Genomic DNA, 25,880 nt, shown 5'->3' on the forward strand with positions numbered 1-25,880 from the left:
ACACGATTGTAGCGAAAAGATGACATCGTTCCGACAATATTTGAATCATTCAAAATGTCTTTCTCAACGTTCTAGTGAGTACTTCCTGTCCACGAGGAGAGGTTTCAAGTAAACACTGTCTCATTGGCCAAAAACTGCACTCTCTTAAAACCAGCAAGACTATTGGAGGATGTAACCTCCTTTGTGTGCTCACTTTAGCACCCTCAGTGGGGGGGGGTTGTGTCACGGCTATAAAACACGGACAAATCTCGAGTGGAATGCATGACAGAGAGAGAGAGAGAGAGAGAGAAATGGGGGTGGGGGGGACATAGAGGCAGTGAAATCAGATGAGAGGACAGAAGACCATTTCTGGTTGTGGATTATAGTTCTTCAAGTCGGAACTCTAGATTTCTGTGGATTCCGGGTCTGCTTTTAGGTTATCATCAAAGCACGGCGAGAACAAAGTGGAACCATTGAGAGAATCTGTGAATCTACGAGGAGAAATGAAGAACCAAGCTTTTTCCCAGTCAGTAGAACAAGGGTTCTCTCAAAGAAAAAGACGATCTGTTCGTTTAAGGAATGAGTTTGTCCGCGTGGGACTTGCAGAAGGCCTCTCCACGTACGTCATGATGGTAAGAAATCATTTCAAAGAAGGTTTTTAGACTGGAATCATATGTGGACACATGAATGATTGACAAGGTTACCTTCTTGGTCTACACTGGACCCCAGCAAGGGTCAGGCAGTGAGCCACGTGGGGAGAGTTGGGACTGTCACATGTTTGCTGTCACCATTGATCCCAAATGTAGACCCGGAAGATGCTCAAAAGTCAGATGTAAAACACGGACATGATAGCGTGTACAAAGCTAACCCTGTTTAGCATGAAGAACTTTAAAAGGAAGGACCACCCGTTTCCTGCTCCTCTAATGAATAGTGCAGTGTCAACTTTTCCCCTGCTTTCATAGTCCGGTAGTCCTGAGCCGGCTGCAGAGTTTAAAGTGCAGATACTCAAAAATGTCATTTTTCTGCTCATGTGTTGGAATCCTTAACAATTTGGTGACTCATTCAAGAAGAGTTTGGCTGCGTCTTATATTCTTGCTAGTGTGTTGTCAGTCTTGCAGGATATTTTGTCTGTCTTTGATTCTTTGATCATTACCCGTGTGACCTTGACAGTCAACTATAGACCCCTTTCCACTAAAACTTGAAGTTCCTGGAACTACAGGTTCCTGTGGACCTGTGTGGTTAGCCTTTCCAGCGCATTTCAAAGTTCAAAGGTGATTGAGTTGAGTTGAGTTTGTGTTTATTTGGAACATGCATGCATACAACATGATGCATCACACATGCATGCATACAACATGATACATCACACATGCATGCATACAACATGATACATCACACATGCATGCATACAACATGATACATCACACATGCATGCATACAACATGATACATCACACATGCATGCATACAACATGATACATCACACATACAACATGATACATCACACATGCATGCATACAACATGATACATCACACATGCATGCATACAACATGATACATCACACATGCATGCATACAACATGATGCATCACACATGCATGCATACAACATGATACATCACACATGCATGCATACAACATGATACATCACACATGCATGCATACAACATGATACATCACACATGCATGCATACAACATGATACATCACACATGCATGCATACAACATGATACATCACACATGCATGCATACAACATGATACATCACACATGCATGCATACAACATGATGCATCACACATACAACATGATACATCACACATGCATGCATACAACATGATGCATCACACATACAACATGATACATAACACATGCATGCATACAACATGATACATCACACCTGCATGCATACAACATGATACATCACACATACATGCATACAACATGATACATCACACATGCATGCATACAACATGATGCATCACACATGCATGCATACAACATGATACATCACACATGCATGCATACAACATGATACATCACACATGCATGCATACAACATGATACATCACACATGCATGCATACAACATGATACATCACACATGCATGCATACAACATGATACATCACACATGCATGCATACAACATGACACATCACACATGCATGCATACAACATGATACATCACACATGCATGCATACAACATGATACATCACACATACAACATGATACATCACACATGCATGCATACAACATGATACATCACACATGCATGCATACAACATGATACATCACACATGCATGCATACAACATGATACATCACACATGCATGCATACAACATGATACATCACACATGCATGCATACAACATGACACATCACACATGCATGCATACAACATGATACATCACACATGCATGCATACAACATGATACATCACACATACAACATGATACATCACACATGCATGCATACAACATGATACATCACACATGCATGCATACAACATGATACATCACACATGCATGCATACAACATGATGCATCACACATACAACATGATACATCACACATGCATGCATACAACATGATGCATCACACATACAACATGATACATCACACATGCATGCATACAACATGATACATCACACCTGCATGCATACAACATGATACATCACACATACATGCATACAACATGATACATCACACATGCATGCATACAACATGATACATCACACATGCATGCATACAACATGATACATCACACATACAACATGATACATCACACATGCATGCATACAACATGATACATCACACATGCATGCATACAACATGATGCATCACACATGCATGCATACAACATGATACATCACACATGCATGCATACAACATGATACATCACACATGCATGCATACAACATGATACATCACACATGCATGCATACAACATGATACATCACACATGCATGCATACAACATGATACATCACACATGCATGCATACAACATGATACATCACACATGCATGCATACATGATGCATCACACATACAACATGATACATCACACATGCATGCATACAACATGATGCATCACACATACAACATGATACATCACACATGCATGCATACAACATGATACATCACACCTGCATGCATACAACATGATACATCACACATACATGCATACAACATGATACATCACACATGCATGCATACAACATGATACATCACACATGCATGCATACAACATGATACATCACACATGCATGCATACAACATGATACATCACACATGCATGCATACAACATGATACATCACACATGCATGCATACAACATGATACATCACACATGCATGCATACAACATGATACATCACACATACAACATGATACATCACACATACAACATGATACATCACACATACAACATGATACATCACACATACAACATGATACATCACAATTTCCAGATTCTCTATTCAACATGTTGGAAAAGGGGAAGGAAAAAGTAGAGCTTATTTATTTCCTACCCCTTTTCCTTTGCGAAAGCATTTGTTCACTTCCTGTTGTCGATTTATTCACAATATACTCCATTAGTAATAATATTAAATACAAATAAATAATTAGTGAAGAAAGTTGGATTTTATATGGTGAGATAAAGATTATCTAGAAAATGAATGGATGGAAGAAATAAATTTAGAATGTTTATCATGGTTCTTCTTCTTTGTACTTTGTAAACGCCTGGAAATACACGTCAATAAACCTTATAATTTCTTTTTGTACGACACAAAATTGCATACGTTTTAAACTTTAATAGCATCCAATATTGTAACAGATTTTTGTCCAAATAAAAATAAATACTTAAATATCTGCTTGACTTCTGATTACAAAGCAAGTTATCCATCGAATTGTCTACTGTAAAAATGACAATAGGTCAAATTTAAATGGTGGTCTTTATAGCATGTTATTGGAAATTAAAAAGAAAAAACACTGTTTTTTTACGATACAAGTTATTTCGTTTGAGCTGCCAGTTTTTGTTGTAAACATGTGGACAATGCTAAAGAAACAACTCCATGTCAGAAAACCAACACATTTAGCTGAACTGCACCAATTCTGTCAAGAGGAGTGGTCAAAAACTCAAGCAGAAGCTTGTGGAAGGCTACCAAAAGTGTCTTATTGCAGAGAAATTTGCCAAGGGACATGGAAGCAAATATTAACATTGCTGTATGTATACTTTTGACCCAGCACATTTGCTCACATTTTCAGTAGAGCCATAATAAATTCATAAAAGAAGCAAACTTCATGAATGTCTTTTGTCCGTCTGGTCCATTTGCATCTTGGGGTGACAAGAACGCGCATCACTACGTGTGTGTGTGTGTGTGTGTGTGTGTGTATATATATATATATATATATATACATATATATATTATTAAAAAAAAAATAGTTTCTATTTTTTATTTAGATTATAATAAAAAATTTAAAAAAGTAATTCTAAATGCTGTTTCTTTTGGCTCCAACTCATTTTCTAGTCCAGTTGGGTGGCACGTCACATTTTGAGAGTAAAAACCCTGCAAGTCTTTTCCACTAATCAGCGTTCTTCAGCACACAGATGTTTCTGCAACTTGAAGTTCTTATCATTTCCTTCTGGTAGAAATACACGCAAATTAAGAAACAATAAGTACTGTAATGGAGGCATACATTTTGAATACAAAGATTTAAAAAGGCTCCAACTGTGTTACTCAGTGTTACTCAAAGGTTCCTGCAGGACAATTTTCCAAAGTACGTAGCGGCAATGAGGGACAAAATTAGTTCCAAGGTGGAACTTTATTTACCCAGGTAGTTTTTGGTGAATTGGAATGTTTCTGCGGTGGAAAATGGCCTACTATGTCTTCTCTGTGTCCAGGTTTTTGGCCTTGGTTCTGTGGCCCAGGTTGTGACAGGACAAGGAGCTTTTGGCCATTACATCAGCATAAACTTGGGCTTTGGTCTGGGTGTTGCAATGGGCATCCACGTCGGAGGAAAAGTTTCAGGTATATTTCATATATATATGAAAAGAAGACTTTTAAGAACTGAATCCTCCAAGACTGCTTAAAGGGGAACATTACCACAATTTCTGAATGGTTAAAACCGATAAAAATCAGTTCCCAGTGGCTTATTTTATTTTTCAAAGTTTTTCTCAAGATTTTACCCATCACACAATATCCCGAAAAACGGCTTCAAAGTGCCTGATTTTCACCATCGCTATATCCACCCGTCTATTGTCCTGTGACGTCACTGCGTGATGCCAATACAAACAACCATGGCGGATAGCACAGAAAGGTATAGCATAGTAGCTCGGACTCAGACTCAGATTTCAGCGGCTTAAGCGATTGAACAGATTACGCATGTATTGAAACGGATGGTTGGAAGTGTGGAGGCAGGTACTGAAAATGAAATTAAAGAAGAAACAGAAGCTTTCGAGCCATATCACGACAGACAGCGGCACGGGAGGGAGCACGGATGAATTTGGCGATCGCCTTTTAACCAACGATTGGTATGTGTTTGTTTGGCATTAAATGTGGGTGGAGGGAAAGGCTGGATGCAAATATAGCTACAAATGAGGCATAATGATGCAATATTTACATACAGCTAGCCTAAATAGCATGTTAGCATCAATTGTGAAGTGAATTATATTTATATAGCGCTTTTCTCTAGTGACTCAAAGCGCTTTTACATAGTGAAACCCAATATCTAAGTTACATGTAAAGCAGTGTGGGTGGCACTGGGAGCAGGTGGGTAAAGTGTCTTGCCCAAGGACACAACGGCCGTGACAAGGATGGCAGAAGCGGGAATCGAACCTGCAAGTTGCTGGCACGGCCACTCTACCAACCGAGCTATGCCGCCCCACATTACATTAGCTAGCAGTCATGCCGTGACCAAATATGTCTGATTAGCACTCCACATAAGTCAATAAGATCAACAAAACTCACTTTTGTGATTTCGTTGACTTTATTGTTGGAAATGCATCTGCTTTGAGTGACGCAGGATATCCACACATCTCTGTGCCATCTCTGTCGTAGCATAGTTGTCGTGGGTAAAGTGTGCAGAACAAACGAGGGACTTTCGCATCTTTTGACCACTGTTGCAACTTGAATCCGTCCCTGTTCGTGTTGTTACACCCTTCGACAATACACCGACGAGGCATGATGTCTCCAAGGTACGGGAAAACAGTCAAAAAACGGAAATAACAGAGCTGATTGGACTTTGTGTGTGTAATGTGTTTGAGAAAATGTCGGGTCGCTTCACGATGTGACGAGGTGAAAGGTCATTGCTCCGACAGTGAACAATTGAAAGGCGTTTAAATCCCCAAATTCACCCTTTTAGAGTTCGGAAATCGGTCAAAAAAACATATGGTCTTTTTTCTGCAACATGAAGGTAAATATTGACGCTTACATAGGTCTGCTGATAATGTTCCCCTTTAAAGTTGTGTTCCACGTGTGCTGTCACTCCACTGCAGGAGCTCACATGAACGCAGCGGTGTCCTTCGCCATGTGCGTGTTTGGCCGCCTTGTGTGGAAGATGCTGCCCCTTTATGTCTTTTCACAGCTGGTGGGCTCCTTTTTGGCTGCTGGGACGGTTTATGCCGTGTACTACGGTGAGGATGACGCATGTGCGAGAACATTAGTGTGGTATAGAGCAGTGCTTCTCAACCTTTTTTCAGTCATGTACCCCCTGTCAACATGTTTTTAATTCAAGTACCCCCTAATCACAGCAAAACATTTTTGCTTGAAAAAAAGAGATACAGAAGTAAAATACAGCACTATGTCATCAGTTTCTGATTTATTAAATTGTATAACAGTGCAAAATATTGCTCATTTGTAGTGGTCTTTCTTCAACTATTTGGAAAAAAAGATATAAAAATAAATAAAAACTTGTTGAAAAATAAAGAAGTGAATCAATTCTAAATGCAGATTTCTCCACATAGAAGTAATCATCAACTTAAAGTGCCCTCTTTGGGGATTGTAATAGAGATCCATCTGGATTCATCAACTTACTTCTAAACATTTCTTCACACAAAAATAAATCTTTAACATCAATATTTATGGAACATGTCCACAACAAATCTAGCTGTCAACACTGAATATTGCATTGTTGTATTTCTTTTCACACTTTATGAACTTACATTCATATTTTGTTCAAGTATTATTCAATAAATATATTTATAAAGGATTTTTGAATTGTTGCAATTTTTAGAATATTTAAAAAAATCTGACATACCCCTTGGCATACCTTCAAGTACCCCCATTTGAGAACCTCTAGTATAGATTATACATTGCAGAAATATTACATTATAGGAAGAAAAATACTAAAAATTAGTAAAATAATGTGTCCATGCAGCTAGTTCATTTGTTGAGCTTCAAGAGGAAGTCACCTGAAGTGGAGTTCATTCACTTCACTTCTCATACTTGCCAACCTTGAGACCCCCGAATTCGGGAGATTGGGGGGGATATATATTTTCAAGTATATATATACAAACCCCGTTTCCATATGGGAAATTGTGTTAGATGTAAATATAAACAGAATACAATGATTTGCAAATCCTTTTCAAGCCATATTCAGTTGAATATGCTACAAAGACAACATATTTCATGTTCAAACTCATAAACATTTTTTTTTTTTTGCAAATAATCATTAACTTTAGGATTCGATGCCAGCAACACGTGACAAAGAAGTTGGGAAAGGTGGCAATAAATACTGATAAAGTTGAGGAATGCTCATCAAACATTTATTTGGAACAACCCTCTAGTGTGCAAGCTAATTGGGAACAGGTGGGTGCCATGATTGGCTATAAAAACAGCTTCCATAAAATGCTAAGTAATTCACAAACAAGGATGGAGCGAGGGTCACCAATTTGTAAGCAAATAGTCGTACTGTTTGAGAACAACATTTTTCAACGAGCTATTGCAAGGAATTTAGGGATTTTACCATCTACGGTCCGTAAAATCATCAAAAGTTTCAGAGAATCTGGAGAAATCACTGCACGTAAGCGATGATATTACAGACCTTTGATCCCTCAGGCGGTACTGCATCAAAAACAGATAGCAGTGTGTAAAGGATATCACCACATGGGCTCAGGAACACTTCATAAAACCACTGTCAGTAACTACAGTTGGTCCCTACATTTGTAAGTGCAAGTTAAAACTCTGCTATGCAAAGCAAAACCCACTTATCAACAACACCAAGGATTGCCGATGGCTTCGCTGGGCCCGAGCTCACCTAAGATGGACTGATGCAAAGTGGAAAAGTGTTCTGTGGTGTGACGAGTCCACATTTCAAATTATATTTGGAAACTGTGGACGTGGTGTCCTCCGGAACAAAGAGGAAAATAACCATCCGGATTGTTATAGGCGCAAAGTTCCAAAGCCAGCATGTGTGATGGTATGGTGGTGTATTAGTGCCCAAGGCATGGGTAACTTACACATCTGTGAAGGCACCATTAATGCTGAAAGGTACATACAGGTTTTGGAACAACATATGTTGTCATCCAAGCAACGTTATCATGGACGCCCCTGCTTATTTCAGCAAGACAATGCCAAGCCACGTGTTACAACAGCGTGGTTTCGTAGTAAAAGAGTGCGGGTAGTTTCCTGGCCCGCCTGCAGTCCAGACCTGTCTCCCATGGAAAATGTGTGGCACATTATGAAGCGTAAAATAGGACAGCGGAGACCCCGGACTGTTGAAGGACTGAAGCTCTACATAAAACAAGAATGGGAGAGAATTCCACTTTCAAAGCTTCAACAATTAGTTTCCTCAGTTCCCAAACGTTTATTGAGTGTTGTTAAAGGAAAAGGTGATGTAACACAGTGGTGAACATGCCCTTTCCCAACTACTTTGGCACGTGTTGCAGCCAGGAAATTCTAAGTTATTATTATTTGCAAAAAAAAAATAAAGTTTATGAGTTTGAACATCAAATATGTTGTCTTTGTAGTGCAGTCAATTGAATATGGATTGAAAAATAATTGTATTGCGTTCATATTTACATCCAACACAATTTCCCAACTCATATGGGAACGGGGTTTGTGTATATATATATATATATATATATATATATATATCCCACCGTTCGGCCACCGTGTTCAATGGAGAAGTCTGATCTACAAAATTTGCAGGCAGCATACCCCTTCCTCTTCAAGCTGTCCTGGATGAACTGAAGTTATTTTTTCCAATCATTTTGGAACTTGCAAGCGTACTTCTTCTTACTTGTCGCCGTGTCTCTTCTTCGTTCTTCTGCTACGTCTCTTATGTTTTTGGACATTACTACTTGCCGTAATTTTGAAGCAATGCTTGATGGGAATCCGGATGTTGTGTGTCAGTGTATAAACGTGCCAGCTGGAATAAACACACAATGAGTAATAGCTCCGTGCCTGCCCAATTTATGGCTTATAGATAAACCTATGGATAACAGAGACATATATAATAGTCTCCTTTTCAGGTGAGAGAGGACGCTAAAGCCACGCCCCCGATGTTGTTGTCCGGGTGGAATTCAGGAGAATGGTTGCCCCAGGAGATTTTTGGGAGGGGCACTGAAATTCATGAGTCTCCCGGAAAAATCGGGAGGGTTGGCAAGTATGCTTCACATACCAACTTCAATACCAGGAATACACCTAAACAAGTGGTGTTACCATTTAGTGGTCAATTGTACGGAATATGTACTGTACTGTGCAATATACTAATAAAAGTTTCAATCAATCAATCATAGGTGTACTTGAAGCTAATGGAGAGAATGCCAAGAGTGTGCAAAGCAGTAATCAGAGCAAAGGGTGGCTATTTTGAAGAAACTAGAATATAAAACTTTTTTTTCCAGTTATTTCACCTTTCTGTGTTAAGTACATAACTCCACGTGTTCATTCCTAGTTCTGATGTGACAATCTACAATGTAAATAACGAAAACCCATTGACTGTCCAGACTTCTGGCCTGTACTGTACATGGTTATCACATTTTAGGCCGCATCACCAACCGCTAGTCTGACTGCATATGGATGTTTATGTTGGCAGAGGCCATACATGACTACTGTGGGGGAAACCTGACTGTAACTGGTGTCAAGGCCACTGCTGGTATCTTTGCCACCTACCCTGCACCATACCTGTCCTTGTTGGGGGGATTCATCGATCAGGTATCTCTAATAACGGACTCATGCTCTGTTGCACTGCACTGTTTTTACATGCGTTGTCTCCCTTACTGTGCCAGGTCTTTGGCACGGCTATGCTGCTGCTGTGTCTGGTGGCTCTGTCTGACCAGAGGAACAAACCGGCGGCAGCAGGCAACGAGCCTGCCATCGTGGGTCTCCTGGTGCTTCTCATCGGCATTTCTCTGGGCAGCAACAGTGGATACGCGATAAACCCCACCAGAGACTTCGGACCGAGGCTCTTCACTGCGATGGCAGGCTGGGGGACTGACGTGTTTAGGTACTGAAACTACAAAACTCTCGCTCCTTACAGATCCTTGACTAGCGTTTTGTCTGTTTTCTATTTCTTTGTCGGCGCAGGTCAGGAAATGGTTGGTGGTGGGTGCCTATTGTTGCCCCGACAATTGGAGGTGTGCTGGGTGGGGGGCTTTATAAAGTCTTGGTGGAACTTCACCACCCTCCAATCTCTGACACATACACTGGGTTAGAGCGGCTAAAAGAGACTGCATCGCTGGAAAAACAAAAGGTTGACTGTGATGTACGTGTATGAGCCCCCCAAGAAGCTGTCTGCACAGTTGGAACATTCCAAGATTGCTTTGACACGAGGATGGACAAAGAAAGTCTCAAATACAGGTTACGCTTGTACTGTGTCATGCAATTTTAAGAGGAATCTGCAATATTGGTTACTCAGTTACAGTAATTAAGAGGTGCTTAGAAATGATTGACTAACAATGTATAACAGCAAGAATAGCCAAGGTTACAAGACTACTTCAATGCAAATCCTTGCCATCCAGTTTATAAATGTTGGCTATGTTCACACTGCTAGGTCGGATGTCCAATCTGGGTTTTCTTTTGTCAAATCCGATCTTTTTAGTGGCCGTTTATATTACAAAAAATAAAGGCGATTTTGTAATGTGAATGCAATCTGACCCGCAAGCAGACATGACCTCCCACACACTGGAGTGTTTACGCAAGTAGACATGGCTTCATTTCTAGTCGGTCTTAGTACTGGCGTATTTGTGGCAATTTTAAGGCTTTTGTGCAACAAAACTCCACAATTATTGGGCGTAGAAGATTTAAAAAGAAAGAGGACAAGTATTTTGGCTCGGGCAGTTTTACAGGATATTTTGCTTCCATGTCTGCTTGAGGAGTGTGTCTGTGGGCGAGCAGTAAGAGACTGGAGTGGTAGAACTTTCACGCGAGTTCCTAAAACATATTATTTCCACCTCTTTTCTGTGCCGTTGTCAAGTATTTTATTTTGACGAATAATTATGACGCTTATTGCTTTTTGATAACGTTCAGGTCGGATGAATGCGACCTGGCTGCAGGAGCATTCACATTAGGAATGCATCGCAAATATCCGATTTATGGCCACTTACGAAAGAGGCATGTGTCGGATAAGAAAAATTTGGAATGGCACAGACATTAAAAAAATCTGACATGTGTCGCATATGGGCAAAAAAATTGGAATTGACCTGCAGTGTGAACAAGGCAAGGCAGGGGCCCACTAACGTCTTCAATTTGGCCCGTGAGATGTCATTTTACCCACAGGGAGACTTCATTTATTTCAATAGTCTGAAAGTTTTTATGCTGCTATTATGTCACCATCTAGTGGACATTTACTTATATGACGCAATGCAAACAACCTTCCCTAGTCATGGTCCAATTTTATATATTTATTTTATGACACAACCAACACAAAATGTCAAGAGGCATGGTCACACTGCCTGCTCACTGAACTTTGCGGATATTATAAAAAACGTCCATGCGCAATAAGAATTCTAAATTTAAATCCATTGCAAAGCATGATAGGAAAAATGCAAAACACACTTATCCATGTTTGGCACATTTTAGCTGATTAATTTCAAAACTTTAAGGAGGTTGTCACGGAAGTAAACAAGGCAGAAAACAAACTTTCACATACTCTTATCATATATATATATATATATATATATATATATATATATATATATAGCTTGTAGGGATGATATAGCCTCTTGTGTTTTTTGTGACCTAACATATATTCCGCTTTACCCCGGTATTGAGCACTATATAACGGATAAACCACAGAAACCTCTACTATATATATATATATATATATATATATATATATATATTGGGCGGTGCTAAAGTTTGGGCACCTTGCCTAAGGGAAGAAATTGAAACCTAAAACAGATGTTTTCCTGAGGTGCAAAGTTTTAATACTGCTGCAAAAGCAGAGCGATATTGCAATCAACATACCTCTTACATGGGTTTCAGTTATATATATTTGATGTCATATTGAGAAATAGGCACCATACTGTCATACAGACAGGAGTCTACAGGCAAATACAGTATCTACTTGGAAACTACTTCAGCCTATTAGTCGGATCAAGCTTGTTAGTCACATGCTCGCTTTTAAGTGAATCATCATCATGTATGTGTTCTGTGACAATTTTAAAAGTAAAGCTAATTAACAATCAGTAAAATCAGTGTAAACTATTTTTGTATGCAAAATGATTCAACATTTTCCCGACACCTTCACTTTAAACTAGGGATGCACCGAAATAAAAATTTGTGGCCGAAGCCGAAGCCAAATAAAATTTAAACGCTTGGCCGAAGGCCGAATACCAAATACCGAATAATGAATGCAGTTTTTCACAATTTTTTAAATATTGCATAAATAGCCTAGAATAAATACTTACACATGTTTTTCCAATAAAGTACTTTTTTATTGAATATTGACTTTTTTTAATATTTCAGTAGCCGTTGCTTTTCAAAAAAAGCACAAAGTTTTTCATTTATATTAGGCCTTCAAACAAAACATGCATTCCAAAAAAAAAATAAAGTGCATTAAAGTGGATAAACCCACAACAAATGAATTATTGTCCTTTTGGCAAAAGTCTGCTTAGCCACAGTAGATATGCTAATAATGTAAACAGAAGGCTCAAGTAAATCTCAATAAGTGTGTGCTTGTAACCTCATACACTTATACAGGTAGCCTACACAACAGGCTAATAATGTAAACAGAAGGCTCAAGTAAATCTCAATAAGTGTGTGCTTGTAACCTCATACACTTATACAGGTAGCCTACACAACAGGCTAATAATGTAAACAGAAGGCTCAAGTAAATCTCAATAAGTGTGTGCTTGTAACCTCATACACTTATACAGGTAGCCTACACAACAGGCTAATAATGTAAACAGAGGCCCCACTAAATCTCAATAAGTGTGTGCTTGTAACCTCATACACTTATACAGGTACACAACATTGTAACCTCATACACTTATACAGGTACACAACATTGTAACCTCATACACTTATACAGGTACACAACATTGTAACCTCATACACTTATACAGGTACACAACATTGTAACCTCATACACTTATACAGGTACACAACATTGTAACCTCATACACTTATACAGGTACACAACATTGTAACCTCATACACTTACACAGGTACACAACATATCCCAACGTCACTGCACGTTGGTTGATTGCGTCACCCCTCAAAAAATTGCGTCACACGCCACTATTCGGCCTTGTTTTTAACTCATTCCACCGAAGGCCGAATGTGGCTTTTTTTGCCATATTCGGCCGAATATGTTCGGTTACCGATTAATCGGTGCATCCCTACTTTAAACAGTGAATATCGGCTTGTTCGTGCAGTTATCTTCTTCAGTGTTCCATGTCAATATTATTATAATGCATTCAGAAATGAAACATTTGGAGCGACAGTAGCATCAAACTTTGTAACATAAGTCTAGTGTAGAAAAATGTAATGATGAGTGGACCAAGAGCCTCAGCAGTAATATGTAGTGATTAAACACTGGATTAAAACCAGGACAGCGCCGTAGTCTCCATTGTTATCATCTTTAAAAGTGCTTTTTTTCATCGCTTTGCTATGCTAGGTTTCCCGCTGCCACCTTGGCTCTTAGTATTGCTCACTTGGCTGGAAGGTGCTGCTGGCTTCTTTTTGGGGGTGGGCACCTTGGTTTTGGCTTTGAAGGCCTTCAAGGGATCCAGCTTGTTGAGGTGGGAGTCTCCAAAGGAGTCAGGCAAGCTGAGCTCATTTCTGTAAATCAGCGGCTGGTACAGCGATGCCCACTGCTGTGGAGGAAAAGATGGGTGAGTGAGACTACAAGAACTTCTGTTCTGTTCCTACAGTACAACATCCACGGAGTTAAAGAGAATGTACATTAATCATGGAAAAACATTGTTATTTTGCCTTGTGTGGTCATACCTGGAATGTTGAGCATTGCACTGTGAATGGCAAAGAATAAAAGAAGTGTGTACTTGATGTTTTATGACATTAATAATGTCCTTTTTGGACATGTTGACTTTGACCTAACATGCATGTGTGAAATCAACCCAACTCTAACTCAATGTGTGTTACAAAAATGATTGGGCAATTTCCCAAGTGAGTTGAGTATGTCTCTCAAGTTATAATTCAATTTCATGAATTGGAATTAAGGTTGCAAAGGACGGTGTACCGCTATTAGTATAGTATCGCGGTACCAATGAATCAAAAATGGTACTATACCCTGTTCGAAAAGTATCGGTTCTCCAAATTTATTTTACAGGCATTACGGTGCGTCGTTGTCACATGATGACATTGCTGGTTTTACGAGCAGAGGAGCATGTTTGGCAGTGCACACACACTGAGTGCTTACAAGCAGACACAGTGTGGAGACAGAAAAGGGAGAATGGACGCATTTTGACTTAAAAAGTAAAGATAAAGGTGAAGTTATAACACTGAAACGCTTTAAGACATGGCTAGATAGCTAGCAGCTAACATCTATCCGCAGTCGGCAGTGTTTTAGCTACTTCTAAATCACTAATCCTCGCCTCCATGGTGACAAAGCATGTTTCTTACAAGTATCATTATCACTGCAGGACGAGGAACAGCTAAACATGCTTCACTACACAGCGTAGGAGGATACAATAGCTCACCGCCGTCACAATGTAAAAAAATATCATGGGTGGATCTACACCTGACATCCACTGTAATGATACCAAGTACAAGACCGTATCTAGTCGATACCACTATAATTACATCAATATTTTTTCTTTTAAATTCATATTATATTCATGAAGTCAGTAAATATGTCCTCGGACACATGAGGACTTAAATTATGACCAATGTATGATCCTGTAACTACGTGGCATCGGATTGATACCTAAATGTGTGGTATCATCCAATACTAAAGAATTGAAGAATAAGTGATTATTACATTTTAACAGAAGTGTAGATAAAACATGTTAAAACAGAAAATAAGCAGATATTAAATAGTAAATGAACAAGTACATTTATAATACATTTTTACAGTTTGTCCTTCATAATGTGTATAAAATAACAGGTGTATAAATGACACAATATGTTACTGCAGACTAATTAGGAGTCTTTGTTTGTTTACTTACTACTAAAAGACAAGTTGTCTTTTATTGTTGTTTAAAAAAAGGAAAAAAGATTTTGTGACGATAAAAAATATCGATGTAATCATAGTAGTACGCACTTGTACTTGGTATCATTACAGTGGATGTCAGGTGTAGATCCACCCATGACATTTGTTTACATTGTGACGGCGGTGAACTATTGTATCCTCCTATGCTGTGTAGTGAAGCATGTTTAGCTATTACTCGTCCTCCAGTGATAATAGTACGTGTAAGAAACTTACTTTATTTTTCGCCAGGGAGGCGAGGATTAGTGATTTAGAAGTAGCTAAAACACTGCAGACTGCGGATGGACGTTAGCTGCTAGCTAGCTAGCCATGTGTTAAAGCAGCTCTTCCTGAGGGTGTTTCAGTGTTAGAACTTCACCTTTATCTTGACTTTTTACACCAAAATGCCTCCATTCTCCATTTTCTGTCTACACTGTGTGTGTGCACTGCCGAACATGCTCCTCGGCACGGAAAACCAGCAATGTCACGACGCGCCGTCATGCCTGTAAAAAAAAATAATGGCAAACCGGTACTTTTTAAACAGAGTATAGTACCGTTTTTCATTCCTTAGTACCGCGATACTATACTAGTACCGGTATACCGTACAACCCTATTACTAACATTATATAGAATGCAGACTAAGTATTAACATAGGAACTTGGCTACCTGGGCCTGGGGGCTGGGACTATAAGGTGTATAAGAATACTGCCACTCGGGCAGACCCAGGTGTGTGATCATCAGGCGGTAGTAGGAGGAGAAGGTGGCTGTCAGGAAATGCCAGCATAGAGAACGGTCGAGAAACCAAATCTCACTCTGCTGCGCTACCACACCTTGAAAAAGATCAAAAGAAGTTAGAGGCGGGTGCCTAAAAATGCAGCATAGTGCTTGAAAGTGACGGGAAAACGCAATGCATCATGGGTCTTACTGAATGAGTCTCCTAAAGTAGTTTTTGTCTTTAACGAGTTCCAAATATGTCGGCATCAATACTTGTTACAATGGTTGTCATGATCGCGTCAGGAAAAACAAGGTGAGATTCGCCTCATTTCCAGCGTAGGAGCAAAGCCACGGAGGTCTGGATAGCAGAGATGATCAAACATCACTTTCAACGCCATCACCTGGAACATCTTGGTGTGTCCACCGCATTTTCACACTGCTAAGTTTGAATCAAAGTCTTTTATTCGATTGCACAAGTAGCATTTAAAAGGATGTTCGCGTTAGGCTATCTGCGGGTTATGAACAATGTACAGTATTTGGGAAAAAAGCAATGCAATATTTCCCACATTAATGCACAGATTTCAGACTTAAAGTACATTTAGTTTGAAACAGGAGACGCCACAAAGAGTCCAGTTTGCTTCAGTACAGTATCTCGATTTTTATCTTTTGTACAAATCCAGTTTGTTGCTCTCTCTGGTTGAATCTGGCCATGTAAACAAATATAATGACCCGCAACAATGGCGACCCAGCCCCCACAATGCATTGCGAAATCAAGTGCACTTTCGAGCCTTAATGACAAAAGGAATCCAGGATCACCTGGGGTGGAGTTTTTGTACACCAAGCACACCTTGCCATTTCCACCACATGAATCCAACTCGAAGATGCAGCTCCGAGAATCAAAATGAGGAGGAAGGGGAGCATTTGGCAACACTGATGGAACACATCATTTTTATCTGAGGCTGTCAAGCGATTAAAACATTTAATTGCAATGAATAACATTTTGTTCATGGTTCACTCAAAATTAATCACGATTAATCACAGATATCATTTTTCCTCATTAGTAAGTGTTCCCTAGACAGGTAATTTTCAAGATTGAATACCATAAGTGGACATTAATTTGCTTTGATGAAATGTGTTTTAAACAGCTCACCACAAAAAGGACAAACACGCTTTTACTAAAAATAAAAAAATAAATACCTGCAGGTGTCAAATTTTGTGGAACTACAGAATTTGAATTCCTACTTTAGGAGCAATTGGCATTCAGAGGAGGAGCTACACTTCCATGTTTAGATACCAGTTTAAAGCATTGAAAACCCCAAATTTGGATTGTCTGGCTTCCTCCCACCTCCAAGGACATGCACCTGGGGATAGGCCCCTCCCACTTCCAAAGACATGCACCTGGGGATAGACCCCTCCCACTTCCAAAGACATGCACCGGGGGATAGGCCCCTACCACTTCCAATGACATGCACCTGGGGATAGGCCCCTCCCACTTCCAAAGACATGCACCTGGGGATAGGCCCCTCCCACTTCCAAAGACATGCACCGGGGGATAGGCCCCTCCCACTTCCAAAGACATGCACCGGGGGATAGGCCCCTCCCACTTCCAAAGACATGCACCTGGGGATAGGCCCCTCCCACTTCCAAAGACATGCACCTGGGGATAGGCCCCTCCCACTTCCAAAGACATGCACCTGGGGATAGGCCCCTCCCACTTCCAAAGACATGCACCTGGGGGTAGGTTGATTGGCCCTAGTGTGTGAATGTGAGTGTGAATGTTGTCTGTCTTTGTTGGCCCTGCCATGAGGTGGCGACTTGTTCAGGGTGTACCCCGCCTTCCGCCCGATTGTAGCTGAGATAGGCGCCAGCGCCCCCCGCGACCCCAAAAGGGAATAAGCGGTAGAAAATGGATGGATGGATATATATATCTTAAAACCCATTTGGATACACTAGCCTTTAAATAGAACCCCCTTTTAGACCAGTTGATCTGCCGTCTCTTTTCTGCTTTGCCCCCCTCTCCGGCATAGAGAGGTTATCAGGTGACCACAGAAGATTCGCTCGCTGTTCAAAGTCGAGACCCGGGGTGGATCACTCATCTGTGCATCAGTTGGGGAAGTCTCTCTGTGCTGTTGACTTGTCTCCACTCAAGATGATCTCCTGCTGGCCCCACTATGGACTGGACTCTCACTATTATGTTAGATCCACTATGGACTGGACTCTCACTATTATGTTAGATCCACTATGGACTGGACTCTCACTATTATGTTAGATCCACTATGGACTGGACTCTCACTATTATGTTAGATCCACTATGGACTGGACTCTCACTATTATGTTAGATCCACTATGGACTGGACTCTCACTCTGTTATGTTAGATCCACTATGGACTGGACTCTCACACTATTATGTTAGATCCACTATGGACTGGACTCTCACTATTATGTTAGATCCACTATGGACTGGACTCTCACACTATTATGTTAGATCCACTATGGACTGGACTCTCACACTATTATGTTAGATCCACTATGGACTGGACTCTTATACTATTATGTTAGATCCACTATGGACTGGACTCTCACACTATTATGTTAGATCCACTATGGACTGGACTCTCACTATTATGTTAGATCCACTATGGACTGGACTCTCACACTATTATGTTAGATCCACTATGGACTGGACTCTCACTATTATGTTAGATCCACTATGGACTGGACTCTCACGATTATGTTAGATCCACTATGGACTGGACTCTCACACTATTATGTTAGATCCACTATGGACTGGACTCTCACACTATTATGTTAGATCCACTATGGACTGGACTCTCACACTATTATGTTAGATCCAGTATGGACTGGACTCTCACTATTATGTTAGATCCACTATGGACTGGACTCTCACTATTATGTTAGATCCACTATGGACTGGACTCTCACTATTATGTTAGATCCACTATGGACTGGACTCTCACTATTATGTTAGATCCACTATGGACTGGACTCTCACTATTATGTTAGATCCACTATGGACTGGACTCTCACTCTGTTATGTTAGATCCACTATGGACTGGACTCTCACACTATTATGTTAGATCCACTATGGACTGGACTCTCACTATTATGTTAGATCCACTATGGACTGGACTCTCACACTATTATGTTAGATCCACTATGGACTGGACTCTCACACTATTATGTTAGATCCACTATGGACTGGACTCTTATACTATTATGTTAGATCCACTATGGACTGGACTCTCACACTATTATGTTAGATCCACTATGGACTGGACTCTCACTATTATGTTAGATCCACTATGGACTGGACTCTCACACTATTATGTTAGATCCACTATGGACTGGACTCTCACTATTATGTTAGATCCACTATGGACTGGACTCTCACGATTATGTTAGATCCACTATGGACTGGACTCTCACACTATTATGTTAGATCCACTATGGACTGGACTCTCACACTATTATGTTAGATCCACTATGGACTGGACTCTCACACTATTATGTTAGATCCAGTATGGACTGGACTCTCACTATTATGTTAGATCCACTATGGACTGGACTCTCACTATTATGTTAGATCCACTATGGACTGGACTCTCACACCATTATGTTAGATCCACTATGGACTGGACTCTCATACTATTATGTAAGATTCACTATGGACTGGACTCTCACTATTATGTAAGATTCACTATGGACTGGACTCTCACACTATTATGTTAGATCCACTATGGACTGGACTCTCACTATTATGTTAGATCCACTATGGACTGGACTCTCACTATTATGTTAGATCCACTATGGACTGGACTCTCACACCATTATGTTAGATCCACTATGGACTGGACTCTCACACTATTATGTTAGATCCACTATGGACTGGACTCACACTATTATGTTAGATTCACTATGGACTGGAGTCTCACTATTATGTTAGATCCACTATGGACTGGACTCTCACTATTATGTTAGATCCACTATGGACTGGACTTTCACACTATTATGTTAGATCCACTATGGACTGGACTCTCACAATATAATGTTAGATCCACTATGGACTGGACTCTCACACTATTATGTTAGATCCACTATGGACTGGACTCTCACAATATAATGTTAGATCCACTATGGACTGGACTCTCACACTATTAACTAGATCCACTCGACGTCCATTACATCGGTCGCCCAGGGAGGGTCCCCACATCTACGGTCCCCTCCAAGGTTTATCATTGTCATCCCATTGGGTTGAGTTTTTCCTTGCCCTGATGTGGGATCTGAGTCGTTGTGGCTTCTGCAGCCCTTTGAGACACTCGTGATCCATCCATCCATCCATCCATTCATTTTCTACCGCTTGTCCCTTTTTGGGGTCGCTGAAACCTATCTCAGTTGCATTCGGGCGGAAGGCGGCGTACACCCTGGACAAGTCCCCACCTCATCACAGGACCAACACAGTTAGACACATTCACACACTGGGGACCATTTAGTGTTGTATATATTATATAAAAATATAATATAATATAATATAATATATCCGTATATATTATATACTGTGTATATAATATGTAAGTATTACATCCATGTTATATAGCTACTATGGTACATTTTTAGTCTACTTTATACCTTTTGTTTTTGCCCTCTTTTTGTGCCCTCGTGTACGTTACTCTTTCCATCCTTTGTAACTGAGCAACTGCGTGGAACAATTTCCCTTGTGGATCAATAAAGTTTGTCTAGGTCTAAATTTGTCGAAGTCTTCAGTAAGAAGTGAACGGCCAAGTGTGCCCTGAGCTACGGAACGGCCACACGTGCGTTAATCGCGCATTAAAAAAACAAGAGTGGCGTTATTGGACCTAGTAGTCGACGCTTTATTATCGCGTTGGACTGGGCGATATATCGATATACGCGATATATCGTGGGTTTGTCTCTGTGCGATATAGAAAATGACTATATCGTAATATTGGAGTATATGTTCTCACGCAGTTGCTTTTAGCTGCGGGCATTACACTACAGGCTCCTCCCACTCCTTCTAGTGTCTCCTTCTCACAGACAGCAAGTGCACATTCTTCCACACGTCACATACTGTCACCTCATACTGACACCTCATACGTCACATACTGACACCTCATACTGACACCTCATAGGTCACATACTGACACCTCATACGTCACATACTGTCACCTCATACGTCACATACTGACACCTCATACGTCACATACTGACACCTCATACGTCACATACTGACACCTCATACGTCACATACTGTCACCTCATACGTCACATACTGACACCTCACACGTCACATACTGACACCTCACACGTCACATACTGACACGTCATACGTCACATACTGACACCTCATACGTCACATACTGACACCTCACACGTCACATACTGACACCTCATACGTCACATACTGACACCTCATACGTCACATACTGACACCTCATACGTCACATACTGACACCTCACACGTCACATACTGACACGTCATACGTCACATACTGACACCTCATACGTCACATACTGTCACCTCATACGTCACATACTGACACCTCACACGTCACATACTGACACCTCACACGTCACATACTGACACCTCATACGTCACATACTGACACCTCATACGTCACATACTGACACCTCATACGTCACATACTGACACCTCACACGTCACATACTGACACGTCATACGTCACATACTGACACCTCATACGTCACATACTGACACCTCATACGTCACATACTGACACCTCACACGTCACATACTGACACGTCATACGTCACATACTGACACCTCATACGTCACATACTGACACCTCATACGTCACATACTGACACCTCATACGTCACATACTGACACCTCACACGTCACATACTGACACCTCATACGTCACATACTGACACCTCATACGTCACATACTGTCACCTCATACGTCACATACTGACACCTCATACGTCACATACTGACACCTCATACGTCACATACTGACACCTCACACGTCACATACTGACACCTCATACGTCACATACTGTCACCTCATACGTCACATACTGACACCTCATACGTCACATACTGACACCTCACACGTCACATACTGACACCTCATACGTCACATACTGACACCTCACACGTCACATACTGACACCTCATACGTCACATACTGACCCCTCACACGTCACATACTGACACCTCATACGTCACATACTGACACCTCATACGTCACATACTGACCCCTCACACGTCACATACTGACACCTCATACGTCACATACTGACACCTCATACGTCACATACTGACACCTCATACGTCACATACTGACACCTCATACGTCACATACTGACACCTCACACGTCACATACTGACCCCTCACACGTCACATACTGACACCTCATACGTCACATACTGACACCTCATACGTCACATACTGACCCCTCACACGTCACATACTGACACCTCATACGTCACATACTGACACCTCATACGTCACATACTGACACCTCACACGTCACATACTGACACCTCACACGTCACATACTGACACCTCATACGTCACATACTGTCACGTCATACGTCACATACGTATACGCCCTCGCCCAGCAGAGAGGTAGCACCGTGGCTAACGTTAGCTGTGATGCTAGCGTAGTGTTTCGAGGGATAATACGAGAGAAAGAAGGTGTGAATCTGGTAACAAATGAAGGAAGAGTGAATTCCCCAGAAAAACAGCACGGGGTCCATAAACTGGCGGTGGTTCGGCTTCAAGCGGGAATATGTCGACTAGACAACTTTAATTTGTCAAGTGTGGGGCACAAGCGTTGCTACCAAGAGTAGCATTACTGCTAATATGTAGCATCGTTTGAAAAGTCACCTGCTAATAACTGTTTAATAAATACACTTTTGGTAAATTGACATAGTTGTGATTTCCTTCTCTGCATGAAAGTTTAAAAGTAGCATATATTAATGCAGTATGTAGAAGAATGTTTGAATGTAGACACATAGAATCATCATACTGCTGTCATTATATGCATCAAGTGTTCATTCAAGGCTAAGGCAAAATACCGAGATATTTATCGTACATCTAAAAATATCGCGATATTAAAAAAAGGCCATTCCGCCCAAACCTATTACCGCGTTAACTTTGACAGCACTATTTTCAAACACAATCATTGTTCAATTCCACCCCCAAATGAATTACCACATTCTGAGCTGCTCTCCTCCCAGTCCAGGTCCGCCAGCGAAGGTGCGTTTGGGAGAGAGAAAAGCAGAGTGGGCTGCTGAAGAGGACGTAACCTGCCAACACTCTGCACTGTCATGCAGCCTAAGGGAACACACTCATCTGCAAGCAAACAATACCGTAAAATTTAATTATTTGCATTGCAATCCTTCACTGGTAATACAAACCCTGTTTCCATATGAGTTGGGAAATTGTGTTAGATGTAAATATAAACAGAATACAATGATTTGCAAATCCTTTTCAAGCCATATTCAGTTGAATATGCTACAAAGACAACATATTTGATGTTCAAACTCATAAACTTTATTTTTTTTTTGCAAATAATCATTAACTTAGGATTTAATGCCGGTAACACGTGCCAAAGTAGTTGGGAAAGGGCATGTTCGCCACTGTGTTACATCACCTTTTATTTTAACAACACTCAATAAACGTTTGGGAACTGAGGAAACTAATTGTTGAAGCTTTGAAAGTGGAATTCTTTCCCATTCTTGTTTTATGTAGAGTTTCAGTCCTTCAACAGTCCGGGGTCTCCGCTGTCCTATTTTACGCTTCATAATGTGCCACACATTTTCCATGGGAGACAGGTCTGGACTGCAGCAGGCCAGGAAAGTACCCACACTCTTTTTTTTACCAAGCCACGCTGTTGTAACACGTGCTGAATGTGGTTTGGAATTGTCTTGCTGAAATAAGCAGGGATGTCCATTAAAAGGACGGCGCTTAAATGGCAGCATATGTTGTTCCAAAACCTGTATGTACCTTTCAGCATTAATGGTGCCTTCACAGATGTGTAAGTTACCCATGCCTTGGGCACTAATGCACCCCCATACCATCACACATGCTGGCTTTTACACTTTGCGTCGATAACAGTCTGGATGGTTCGCTTCCCCTTTGGTCCGGATGACACAATGTCGAATATTTCCAGAAACCATTTGAAATGTGGACTGGTCAGACCACAGAACACTTTTCCACTTTGCATCAGTCCATCTTAGGTGATCTCGGGCCCAGAGAAGCCGGCGGCGTTCCTGGATGTTGTTGATAAATGGCTTTTGCTTTGCAAAGTAGAGCATTATCTTGCACTTACAGACCTCTATTTAGTGACAGTGTTTGTTGAACCTTTTGATGATATTATGGAGCGTAGATGTTGAAATCCCTAAATTTCTTGCAATGTCACTTTGAGAAAGGTTGTTCTTAAACTGTTTGACTATTTGCTCACGCAGTTGTGGACAAAGGGGTGTACCTCGCCCCATCCTTTCTTGTGAAAGACTGAGCATTTTTTGGGAAGCTGTTTTTATAGCCAATCATGGCACCCACCTGTTCCTAATTAGCCTGCACACCTGTGGGATGTTCCAAATAAGTGTTTGATGAGCATTCCTCAACTTTATCAGTATTTATTGCCACCTTTCCCAACTTCTTTGTCACGTGTTGCTGGCATAAAATTCTAAAGTTAATCATTATTTGCAAAAAAAAAAATGTTTATGAGTTTGAACATGAAATATGTTGTCTTTGTAGCATATTCAACTGAATATGGCTTGAAAAGGATTTGCAAATCATTGTATTCTGTTTATATTTACATCTAACACAATTTCCCAACTCATATGGAAACGGGGCTTGTACTTCTGCAGTTCCACCTACTGTCCAGTTTCACGTTCCAGGTTAGTGTGAAGCCATCTGTTGTGAGATAAAAGTCTCGCAGGTCCTCTGGTAAAATGCAATTGTTTTTCTGGAGGAGATTTCGAAAGCTTTGTTGGTTTTGTGACATCAGCTTGTAAACATTTGCAGTGCGTGCATTTTCTCTCACCTGTTCCCATGACAACAGGCTCCTTTTCTCGGCGGGCTCCCTTTCTGCAAGACGCACCTCCACGACACCGGGCATGTTCTCTGACACAAACAAACATCCCATTTCCTACCGCTTGTCCCACACGTGCCGCGTCAATGGCAGCACCTCCTATCTAGCTAAACTGTTGTTGTTTTTACCCAACGATGTTACAAGTGTTTAAAGCAGAGATACTCACCAAGGATTCGAGTAATGCCGAGTGTCAGCCTTTCAGCCACATTTTTGAACGCTGAGCTTTCTTTTGTCCCTTCCATTGTTTCAAAGATGAAATTAGAGGTTATTTTGCCTCCGAAGAAGCATCCACTTTCTAGTCAGTTCACGCATGCGCGAAGTCTACGTCACTTCCGGTGTGATATTTGACTGTTTTCTTAATGTTTTGTATAAAACGAGTAACGTCCGCGGTAGTAAAAGAGAACAAGGATGGTTTGGATTTAGATTTAAAAATTTTATACATATTAGAAAAAACTGAGTATTTCGCCAGATTTTAAATCATTCTTCATACTTTGCTGGGAGG

The 25,880-nt window shown here is 40.7% G+C and overlaps 2 protein-coding genes across 5 annotated transcripts; one reads left to right on the top strand and one right to left on the bottom strand.

Annotated features, from left to right (window-relative positions):
* Window positions 1-228: 228 nt before the first annotated feature.
* On the top strand, window positions 229-14,421 carry aqp7 (aquaporin 7). 2 transcript variants are annotated; one of them, XR_009802168.1, is made up of 7 exons: window positions 229-611; window positions 4,875-5,001; window positions 6,468-6,605; window positions 10,007-10,125; window positions 10,200-10,417; window positions 10,498-13,410; window positions 13,581-14,421. XR_009802168.1 is itself a non-coding variant. In XM_061874727.1 (6 exons), exons 1-6 carry the CDS (start codon window positions 483-485, stop codon window positions 10,685-10,687), a joined length of 921 nt encoding a protein of 306 aa, XP_061730711.1. In that variant the 5' UTR covers window positions 229-482; the 3' UTR covers window positions 10,688-14,421. The 2 variants fall into 2 exon arrangements, 1 of the variants encoding a protein (XP_061730711.1); XM_061874727.1 differs by having other exon boundaries at window positions 10,498-14,421.
* Window positions 12,316-25,685, bottom strand: tpgs2 (tubulin polyglutamylase complex subunit 2). Of its 3 annotated transcripts, XR_009802169.1 has the most exons (8): window positions 25,545-25,685; window positions 25,331-25,410; window positions 25,165-25,252; window positions 23,494-23,634; window positions 17,093-17,206; window positions 16,229-16,392; window positions 13,394-14,231; window positions 12,316-13,096 (listed from the first exon to the last, which is right to left on the bottom strand). XR_009802169.1 is itself a non-coding variant. In XM_061874728.1 (7 exons), exons 1-7 carry the CDS (start codon window positions 25,618-25,620, stop codon window positions 14,013-14,015), a joined length of 882 nt encoding a protein of 293 aa, XP_061730712.1. In that variant the 5' UTR covers window positions 25,621-25,685; the 3' UTR covers window positions 12,316-14,012. The 3 variants fall into 3 exon arrangements, 2 of the variants coding, with proteins under 2 accessions (XP_061730712.1, XP_061730713.1); XM_061874728.1 differs by having other exon boundaries at window positions 12,316-14,231; XM_061874729.1 differs by lacking the exon at window positions 17,093-17,206 and having other exon boundaries at window positions 12,316-14,231.
* Window positions 25,686-25,880: the final 195 nt, after the last annotated feature.

The sequence above is a fragment of the Nerophis ophidion genome, linkage group LG16, assembly GCF_033978795.1.
Source record: "Nerophis ophidion isolate RoL-2023_Sa linkage group LG16, RoL_Noph_v1.0, whole genome shotgun sequence".
Lineage (NCBI taxonomy): Eukaryota > Metazoa > Chordata > Actinopteri > Syngnathiformes > Syngnathidae > Nerophis > Nerophis ophidion.

Excerpts from the sequence above, each read along its gene's own strand:
- tpgs2 (XM_061874728.1), bottom strand. The coding sequence starts at position 25,620 with ATGGAAGGGACAAAAGAAAGCTCAGCGTTCAAAAATGTGGCTGAAAGG. Across the intron at positions 17,207-23,493 it reads GGAGAGCAGCTCAGAATGTG|TGTTGCCAAATGCTCCCCTT; the intron begins GTAATTCATTTG and ends GTGTTCCATCAG. Across the intron at positions 16,393-17,092 it reads GTACAAAAACTCCACCCCAG|GTGTGGTAGCGCAGCAGAGT; the intron begins GTGATCCTGGAT and ends ATCTTTTTCAAG.
- aqp7 (XM_061874727.1), top strand. The coding sequence starts at position 483 with ATGAAGAACCAAGCTTTTTCCCAGTCAGTAGAACAAGGGTTCTCTCAA. Across the intron at positions 5,002-6,467 it reads CGTCGGAGGAAAAGTTTCAG|GAGCTCACATGAACGCAGCG; the intron begins GTATATTTCATA and ends ACTCCACTGCAG. Across the intron at positions 10,126-10,199 it reads TGGGGGGATTCATCGATCAG|GTCTTTGGCACGGCTATGCT; the intron begins GTATCTCTAATA and ends TTACTGTGCCAG.